Source organism: Netta rufina, assembly GCF_964035555.1.
Source record: "Netta rufina genome assembly, chromosome: Z".
Classification (NCBI taxonomy): domain Eukaryota; kingdom Metazoa; phylum Chordata; class Aves; order Anseriformes; family Anatidae; genus Netta; species Netta rufina.
Genome location: NC_140126.1, coordinates 35,012,297 through 35,022,980, shown reverse-complemented (window position 1 = coordinate 35,022,980; position 10,684 = coordinate 35,012,297). Strand labels below are relative to the sequence as shown.

The 10,684-nt window shown below is 34.2% G+C and overlaps 1 protein-coding gene across 1 annotated transcript in view; it reads left to right on the top strand.

Moving 5' to 3' along the window:
* Positions 1-9,388: 9,388 nt before the first annotated feature.
* The window catches only part of TMC1 (transmembrane channel like 1), a gene marked incomplete at both ends in the record, with an annotated part of 68,216 nt that continues 66,920 nt past the window's right edge, over positions 9,389-10,684 (top strand). Inside the window, 2 exons of the mRNA XM_084305566.1 lie at positions 9,389-9,407; positions 10,604-10,669. Of these exons, the coding sequence (XP_084161692.1) occupies positions 9,389-9,407; positions 10,604-10,669 (85 nt within the window). The remainder of the gene's footprint in view (positions 9,408-10,603; positions 10,670-10,684) is intronic.

Here is a 10,684-nt window from a genome sequence, read left to right as displayed (position 1 = left end):
ATATCAGTGTCAGGCTTCTTTTGCTAAGGTATGTTAAATCAGTGTTATGGTGCTTTCGTTTGTTAAAGCTATTTAAATGCCATTTAAATGTAACTCTAAGACAATAGCTGTCTTTCATGAGAAAAAAATAAAAATCCTCTACATACAACACAGTAGAAATGTAGACCTGTATTCACCTAAGTGTCCTTATGAGGACACCATGCAACATCCTTGTACAGTAGGGCACTTAAACGTTTAAACATTAGTATTAGTCATAGATAAGTACATTGTGGGAAATTTTTATTTTTTTCGCTAACAATTGTAAAGAAGGTGAACAACTTCCATTCTTTTGACCCTAGCTTGCAAACCCTAAGTAGTAAACTAAACATTCATGAAAGATTAATTACTTAGGAAATTAGTATCTTCTTATATTTCAGTCGGTGAAACTTCACCAGTGCCATCCGTTCAGTGACAGACAGGAGGATGATGTTGAATTTATCGTGAACCACTCAACCTTCAGACAATCTCCTATTTAGGTAGCAGCTGGAGCAGACCTGAGAAATAAGTCACAATGTCTAAACATGAAAACCCAACAAACATTGAAGGAAATGGTAATTACAACTATGATTATACATCTTAAACTTTTATTTTTCTGCATGTAGCTCAACAATGTGCAAATTTTGTCTTCTTGTCATTCCATTTGATATAAATTTTCCTTTATTTTAATTTATCTTTTGTTCAGAAATGTATTTTAGTTGGTTGTTGAAAGCAACTTTGCTGTAAGTTTGCTAGCTATAGGATATCTGTGTGGTTCTCTACTAGTTCATAAATCAAAAGCATGCAACCACAGCCCCGTTACCTGTTGTACTTTATGAGGATCCTGAAGAAAATTAAGATATTATGTGGCCTCTGTAAGGTGCACAACTTTTCCATTGCTTATTGCTTTCAGTATTTAGTATTAAATTCTATCATATTCTTCATAGTAGCATAAATGCTTCATGAACCATTAACAATATTTCTGCACTGATACTTCTCTGTTCTGGATGCTAGTAAATGATTTCTAGGATTATAAATAATGACATTTCTTGTTCTGGCAAAATGCAAAACAACAGTATTATATGAACTGTATGTATGATATGAACAATATTGCTATTACCAAAATATTGATATTTTTTATTTGTGACAAACATGAAATTAATAATCTTCATCACAGAAGGAAATTTTCGGGTATATTATTCTGAAATGGTTTCTGAATGTATTAATTCTTGTTAAGCCTTGCTAAGTACCAAGGCTGTTACTATGAAAAAGTGTTTCTGTGTTTTTTAATCCATACTTATAATGTAAAATAATAGTTAGAGTAATAGTAATCGCTTCTGTTGAAAATATCATAAGGGATTGCTTAACATTCTAGCAGAATATAATCCTTAGTGCATTTTAGTGATGATAACATTTTCTTTCCTCTTGTTTGAACATCTTCATCCCTCCCTACCTCCTTCCCTCTTCTTTTCCTACAAATATTGATACTGATAAATTTATTTTTTAATAAGTACATGCTATTGGATCTCATTTTAGCATGAGGGAAACACACAATTTAATGTAGCATATGTAGAATTTTATCTGAATAAGAAGAAAATGGGCATGATCATAGAACATACATGTTTTTATTAACATTTCTAATGAATGATTTCTTATGTTATCAAGGTCCTAAGTTTTCTGTAATCATCTGCCTTCTAGTCTCATATATTGGACTGAGTCTTCTGACTACAATTAGTACAGAGCTCAGACACTAAACTTTTTACAATTTTGGTACAGTATCTTTTGCTTCATCATTGCTGACAGTTTTGAGGAGTATTTTTTCAAAGATTGGACTGCAGAAGAGTTGCAGAAATACAGTTTAAGGCCACAGATCTTTTATTTTTATATCTTCTGCTCTAGTGAAGCCTTTCTTCTTGTTTCATAGCATGTTTTCTACGAAATCTGGAATGGTAGAAGTTGTATGGTCTATTTCACTAAGATCATGAACGTGAATTAACTCTCCTAGGCTTCCCATAAAGAAAATGACTTAGGGCGCAAATCTTCAGAGTGGTTGTTTAAAAGAGATCAAAAGAAAAGAGCCTATAATAACAATAAAATCCGCATAAAAATGTCAGTTGTAGATACTTAGACTATCTTAGAAGAGCTATTTCCCCACAAGATAGTAAAAAATGCATCTGGGCTAAGATCAACCAAGAATGCTACATTTGTAGCTTGAACATAGGCTGTATCTTTTTTTTTTATATTTATATATAAACTTTTGTTCCTCCCATGTTAATACCACTATGAGTGAATGAGAATAAGCTAAATAAATCACATTTCAAACCTGAAAAGGTCAGATTGGTATGATTTACTGTCATCTCAAGCTTTCTAGAATGCATTGGACATTTAATATTCTGATCCTAATTTTTGCAGTAAAAACTGCAATGAAAATGAAAAATTGCCCACCATCAAGCTAACTGTGTGTTGAAGAGAAAATGCAAATGCAGCTTCTCCCTGTTGCTTTATTACAGTTATCAATGGGTTTGAAAGCTTGTCAGAGCTTGGGTAGGCCAAGCACTACATGTTTAGGTGTCTGTTTAGTAAACGGAGTGTGAATCCACAGAGACAGTGGAATAGGCAATGGTCTGTAAAATATTATCTATGCTTTCATGAAGGGGCTGAAATTCTGAGGAGTTCCTTGTGGAATCATCTTTCTCCTCTGCCTTTTGTGAGAAACAACACTCATACCTTGGGGTGTGTAAATACACCCTGGAAGGAAACTGGAAAAGGAGACTGTAATCAGACGGAATCCTCACTGTTATCCCCAGTGCCTGCTGGATCTGCCATGGCTTAGTCTGTTGTTTTAGCAGAATATTTAGCAGATGTGTCATTTTTTCTTACCAGTGGAAAACCAATGATCAATTTATGGATGTGAATTGAAATTAAATAATATTTCTCCTACATTTGTTCCATGTAGTAATTTTCAAATATTGACTAGGCTACGATTTTGGGCAAATTCTCTTTAGTAGCACAGAGGAAAAGCATATTGCCCCCTCTAGCAACATCTTGAACCTCTTTTGCTGCAGTGGTCTGCAGGCTACAGCAGGCCACTAATTCTTAAGGGACACATTGGTGGCTTCATGACATTATAGTACAAATATTCTGGCTAGTTTAGTATTTACATCATTGCCAGTTTAGGTGCGGAAGAATAAGTACTTTATTTGCTTGTGTGAGTGTAACTGAATATGAATGATTTTACTTCATAAATTTATAGTTAATGCTTAACAGGTTATATAAATATATATTTAAGTTGCAACTATTATTTCTGTTCATAGGAACTAAAAAATGCAACACTAACTTGGAAAACCACAAAAAAGTATGGTCTCAAATATCAGTAGTTCTACTAATCCCAGAAATGAAATTCTTATTTATTATTTTTGTTTTTCAATTTATATTTCAATGATAATAATAATCTAGGACACATTCAAGGGCAGCCATGAAGGTGTTCTTTCCATTATTATGGCTATGAAATTATTTTTTCTTCTTTAATGAAATTACTAGAAAGCTGAGAGAGGAGATGAATTCTGAAACACTGAAGGCCAGGAAAGTTATTTTCAGTGATGGGTTTTAGCCTTTGCCCATGTAGGACACTTTGTATGAGCCGTGTATCTGACGTTTAGCTTATTCAAGGTGAAATTCTCTCTACTGCATTTCTGAAGTCATCCTGTAACCTTCAGTTTAAATTTTAGTATTTAGCTATATGCAGTGCATAGCTAGTATCTTTTTTTGCTTCCAAGAATTAAGAATATAAATAGAAGGCTTTGGGTTTTGACAGATCAGTTTGAATCTCTAAGCAGCTCAATAAATAATTTCACATCTTGTAGTGGGAAGACTGGTCACTTTGATGGTTCTGATATTTAATGAAAAATAATTTAATGAAAAAAACAACTGGAAACTGGCCAAACAAAACCTATTCAGTCCCACTCTGTTTCTATTTGTTTGCTTTTGGTACTTTGTTTACCTAATGATAATTTCTCAGAATAGTATTCTGAATCTAGATAACATAAAAATGTATCTCATTATGAAACATGGAAAATTTTTATTTAGGATAGGGACTGGGGAGAGGAGCAATCTTTAGCCTAGTTGTTAGAGTCAAGCAGAACATCATTAAAAAGGCATAAATTTAAGACATTTTGGAAAGATATAAATAATCTACTTGGCTTATATATATATATATATATATATATATATATATATATATATATATCACATTTATTTTCACTAAAGCTGAGGAGAAAGCAATTTTGAGCCATCAGGTTTGTATGTAAAAGTTGTGCAAAGGAGGCCATAAGTCTGTAAATAAAACTACAATGTTAATTCTGCATCATATTCATAGTGCAGGTCTGAAAACAAAAGTACAGGAAAAAATATATTTATTAGACAAGAAAGAAATAATCAGATTTTTGGATTTGGGACTTGGGACACCTACTCTGTTTTTTCATAGAAGACAAAATTTTATGCTTCTATATCTGGAACAGGGTCAATGATGGAAAGAAATTACATGCGTGAGGATTTGGAATACTCCTATGCTTTCTTTCCTTAGATCACTTTTAAACTTTTCTATTTCTCCCAAACTCTCCAGGTTACTCTGGAAATGTAATTACGTGTCAGCAGCCTTAAGTTCTTGGTATCAGAGTTGTCATATTTTTTTTAAATCTCAGCTTTCCCCATGCTCTTCTATTCCATCAGCTCTGGATCTTGTTTTTTGAGGAGATGTTGCAGTATAAGAAAAAAAAAATCAGAAGGTTTTTTTTTTTTTTTTTTTTTTTTTTTTTTTTTTTTTAATAGCACAAGAGCACAAAGATGTTAGGAAAAAGATTCTCCTTGTCAGTTCTGGAAAAGCAGAGGGACTTAGGCCAAAGTCTTTGCAGATAACTAGTTCATCATTGTTGAACATCTGTATTTCCATTAATAACTTTTTTTTTTTTTTTTTTACAAATCATGGTGGAGATCTGTTAACCTTCCTTTTCTCCTTCTGTCTGTGCAAGTTACATTTACCTGGTATTTCAAGTGTGGGACTGGGCTCTTATTCAAGCATAGATCTTGTTTGTATGTAAACCTTTTCCTGGGGACATATAAAAAGTTTGTGTGACCACATGAAAGATGGAATAATAGGGTGAAACATGTATTCAGTGTCAAGTTTTACCACATTTTTGTGTTCCAGAAGGGGAACTGGATTTGTGGCAAAAGTGTACTGTAGTAAGTCATAGGTGCCCTACATCTCAGTGGTGGGAAAGTCATTCATGGGGACAGCAAGTATGTCAGGCTTTATATTTCAGGCAACATCCACTCTGACCCCACTGCTCCAGTCCCCTCCTCCTATGCCCAGCACTGGGTAAGCTGTTTTCTCCACTGCTTAGAAATACACAAAGAGTATGAGCTTTCAATTGTTAAAGTCTCAAATCCTAGATAATTAACTCTGTACTATTTCACTCTTCTGCTGTAGACTTTTGTTGAATTCGTGGTATGTTATTTCTGGTGTGTTTGATAGTTATTTTTAGTGATATTTTTCCTCACAGAATGTTCTGAGACATAGTTGTATTTATGTGATTAGAAATAATATTACGAGAATACGTGCAAATACCTAGAAATAGATAATATATATCTCTTGCTGTTCTTTTTGACTGAGACTTCACGTGTATTTGTTATCTCATATGACCTTATATGGTTGTTTCTGTATTTTGGGCACCTGGTTTATTAGCTGTCTAGGCTAACACCTTTCTGGCACTGGAAAAAAATAAATCCATTCTTAATTCCTTGCAGATCACTGCATATGATCAAATATGATCAAATTCATTGTATTAATAATTAATTAATACAAATTAAATTTGTAACTTAGAATAGACAAAAAGTCAATTTTGAATCATATTTGAACATTTTTGAATCATATACAAATAATTTTTTTTAATTATTATTATTATTTATTTTTTTCCAAGGCATGCTCTTACTAGCAATTGGTTTTTAGTAGTAGCAGTGTGGGCAACGATATTACAAAGGGACATATTTTTTGGGTTAGTTCCAAGCATCATTATCACCCCCACACTGATAAAATAAGGTAACTTTATTGGCATAAAACAAAACAAAACAAATTAAATCCAACCCCTACTCTGCTACATGACCACTTCATAGCAAAGACTTCTATAGTTTTATAAGTTTTGTTCTGTGCTCAATTTCCTCACCAGCCAACATGTCGATATTTTGAGCTCCTCCTGAGCTGTATGCTGACATTTGTCATTTTGTCTCTGGCTTGAGCCCAGTCTACCTTTCTTTAGCCTAGCCGGCATATACGTGTCTAAACATAAATAAGACTTTAAGTGAGATGACAGCTTATTCAAATTACACCTTTTACACCTTTGTTGCCTTTAGTCTAGAAAGGTAATAAAGTTTCCCTTAAACTACCAGGGAAAAATAAGTAAACAAAACAGGAAATAATTGGCTTTCCTAGAACATAAGGAGTTAGAGACTATAGTTTCAGATATACCTAATAATATCTGTATAATTAGGGCCAGATGCAGTATTCTGGAAGAAGTAACAGCTGATAAATAGTTTGTGCTGAGGTCACATAAATTCACATTATTTGACTCAAAGCCTCATTACCTGAAATGAGCCCTGTGAGTGCTAATAATGTGAAGAAATGAGGTCTCTTCTGGAACATTGTGTAATTCTAGAGAGCACTGTATTGAGACTTGCTTTCAACCAAGGCTTTCCTGAGTTTTTGATAAGTAGGATCACATGAAGATCTGGTTAAAAAAGAAGAAAAGTTATAGACCTAAAAGAATCCTACATAGTGATTATTTTTTGCCTACATCAAAGACTATACATTTCTACTTTAATAAGCAAGAGAATCAAAAATGCTCTTCAATTTTCATACAGAATGGCAATGCACTACCTTCAGAATGCCTCTCTACTGTTTCTCTGTGCTGTGTTTTGTGGAAGAACACTTAAATTTATTGCTAAACTGCATTTGGATTTATTGTCACCATGAAATGTAATTTGTGTGTAGTTGAAGTACTTCTCTGGTTATTCAGTAAGACACAGTTTGCCACAAGCAACTAAAGTGCTGAGTTATGAGCTGCCTAGCCTCTTGCTTTCCTCTTTGAGAAACATTACACTCTTAATGATCTGACATAGCTTTCTAATAATAATACTGTTGAATAAATTTATAATTATTTATCTCTCATTACTCAAATATCTACCCAATTAACAAGATTGTTCTTTGCATGATGTGAGCAAAATCCCCAAACATAAAAAGTTGATTATTGATACATGTTGTCTGAATTACAGGAATAGCTATAGTGTGGGTACATAGCTGGGTATGAATGCACAAATGTATGAATGTACGAATGCACATATATGTGTTATTCAGGACAGACCTCAGATAATACAGATGTTAAAGGTCCTTCATACCCTTCCTCAGTGACTTTGCTTCTCCTAACACCAACAGCTATTACAGCTGACACAATGAATGATTTCTAGTTCTACCTTGAGCTTTAGAGTTTCTAGTAACATGGATCATGACAAAGAGTGCAGTGTATTCAATGAAATTAGAGGATCTGGTGTGTTGTGTGGCTTCTATCTTTTAAAAATAAACTATAGTGCAATGCTTTCTGCATCACATCCCAAGACCTGGGAGAGATCTCTGTCTGTGGATGCAGCAGAAAGAAAAATCCCCAACATTCCTTATTGTGCAGGTCTGACTGAATTTTGATGGATGCAGTACAGGGAAGGCTGAGGTGCTTTTTGAATGAATGTCAGCAAAGTGCATGACAGTGAGCCTCAAGCAAACTCACAGTAATTGTCTACTTAAAAATAAAACGTAAAAGTAATAGAACAAAGTGGTGTTTTTTGGGTGGTGGTGGTGGTGAAGTTTTGATTTGTTTTATTTTATTTTAAAAGTGCAATATCAGAAACAAAATGGGCATGTTTTATATCTTTAGGTGAGCATGAGACTGCGGAGGCAGGAATGGTCTGAAGTTCACTTTGGAGTTATAATTTTGATTTTTTAAAGAAATCATTTTTTGAAGATGGACTTGTATCTCTTTGGTATGCATGTAGTACCCTTCTTCTAGCTGCATGATTCCATTCTATTCTTTTGTTGTTTGTTTGTTTGTTTGTTTTTTTCCTTAATTGCTTAAAAAAACTTGTTATCACTTGTGTGCCTGAACAATTCTGTGAAAAAAAAGAAAGAAACACACAGGAATCACTATTCACATACACTCTCCTCTAACAACATTCCTAGTACTTTCTTCAAGCAGCCTGAAATCTATTAGTTTAACATATCATTTTGCCTGAAATATTGGATTCAGATTAACACATTTGTTACCCTTATGCTATAAAAATTAACTAAACCCCAACAGCTACATTCTGCTTTCTTTAATCCTGTTTCATAGTCCATCGTTACTTTCACGACTATGTCAATATGATGTTAATTCCAGCATGATGCACTTTCACTGCTAATGCACGTTTCGGTATATATGATAAACCTCCAACTGTTTTCTTATTGTATATACTCATCAGAATTTCCAGTGAGGCCAATCTTGTATCATTAAGTACTTCCCTGGGATTTTCTGTTTGGCTAGAGGGAATCAGCAAAAGCATTAATTGCAAATAAAAGTCCATGCCCTATTGTTACATGCAAAGTATCTCTTCAGAGTTGCCTGTCATCATCTTTGCAGGCTTTCAATAGCAACATAATGATCTTTGTCAAATGAAGATCTAGTTACTGTCAGCAACAGAAGGCATATGTCCAGAGAGAACAAAGGAGCACTTATTTTCACATTCCACTGATGATATTGTGATAACGTTTTTGTATAGTTAAAAAAAAAAAAAAAAAAGTGTGCAGATGCTGTGGAATTGATAGAAATTGCAATTTCAATTAAATGTTTTGTAGAGGGAACATAAATCCCTACATATGTCCTATTTTTAAAATGTCTGTCAAATTTTGGATAAAAGTACGTTGTACATTATTGTATGCAGTGAAACAAGACACAAGATTCCTTCTTGTTTGCAGCCTTATGTATTTTACTGTTCTTTGGTACTGGGTAGGACTAAGTTGTGCCTGACAGCTACAATAGTCCCTTGATAAATCTGTGTGTATATAAATTTTCAGTGAATCTCTTGTGGGTTAATAAAATCCATGAAAGTAACAGGGGAATGAGTGGAATGAGTGGAAAGAAAAGCTCAGAAGAATTATGGATGAGTACAACAAAGATAATTGTAGTTTCCTCTTGACTGAAAAATACAGCATAAAGATTATGACATGTCACCTGTCTTGTCTGTACAAAGAGGAAGTTAGACAACATATGTCTGAAAATACATGCTATGTATGAGCCTAATGACAGCTGCCATTCAAGGTAATATTTCTGAGTCATTAATCCCTTACTACCATGTATCTTTCAATATTACATTGGCATGTCTCAAGTGATGTCCAACATCTACAAACTGCAACAAGGATACCTGAAAGAGAGCCTATTAGCTCTCAGGTATTAGTTAGACTGCTTCTGAAGAAATATTGCTGACAAACAATACTAACAGTTTCAGTGGTGACATGGTATGTAATACGTTCATATCAATATTTCCAGAGAATGCTTTATGTAAGTATTTCAGAAGAACATGTCATGAATATACAGTATGATGATGGATATAATGCACATGAAAGAAGGGATTGTTTTTCTTTTCCATATGTACATAATCCTCATCTCAGTGTGTACAAGGTAAATGAACTGGATTATTTCCTGGTTATTGATGGGAAGCAGAAGCAACACCTCTTATTGCACTTATGGAGAGCACACAAGGAAGAGATCCACTCCAATTTAAAAATATCTCTATGTAGAAATACTGGCTTCTCTGAACAGGATCTCCCTCTAGAATCTCCAAAGTTTTCATCAACTCTTGAGGGGCAAAGGAGTACTGTGGTAGAGCATAAAAGAGAGCTGTGGTGCTTTTGAGAACTTTTGTCAGATGCTTAGAGATTTGTTTACTAGAACTGAAGATCTGGGAGTAGGTTTCCTTTTCCTCTGGGATTGTGCTCTCTTCAGCGATGTTCTAACTATGAAGCTTCATGCCCTCCAGTCAGTCAAATCAGAAAATGACTCTTTTAATCTTCTTTATTCTCAGCCAGTGCTTACCTTTCACATCTTCAAGAAAATATGAGAATTGCCTGAGAATCATATTAATACTCCTCTTTTCTTCTTCCAATTTCAGGGTGCTGCTTGCTGTTTCTGTTTTAGGGTCCTGCTGTCCTATATATTTCCTCTGTGAGAGAAAGTTTTTTTATGTCATCACTTTCAGACTTACCTAATCTACTAGGTAAGTCTAATATCACTCTTCTAGGTGCTTCAGCACCTAGGAGTGCTGAAAGAAAGAATAACTGTTGTTTTCTGTCTTTATCTTATTTCTTGAAAGCTATTCTCCACATTCCAAACAGCTGGATTTGTCAAATGTTGTAAGGGTGCACAATGTGTCAAATGCTAACAATTGGCTAAAGCTCCTGAATTTCTAGTGACTAATCTACATTTCACATGCACTGGCCTTTGTTTCCATTCCACAGATGGCAGTGATGTTGACAATGAGGAAGGCAGTGCAGCTGAGAATGAAGAAAATGTCAAAGGAACAGGTTAGTGGGTGTGGA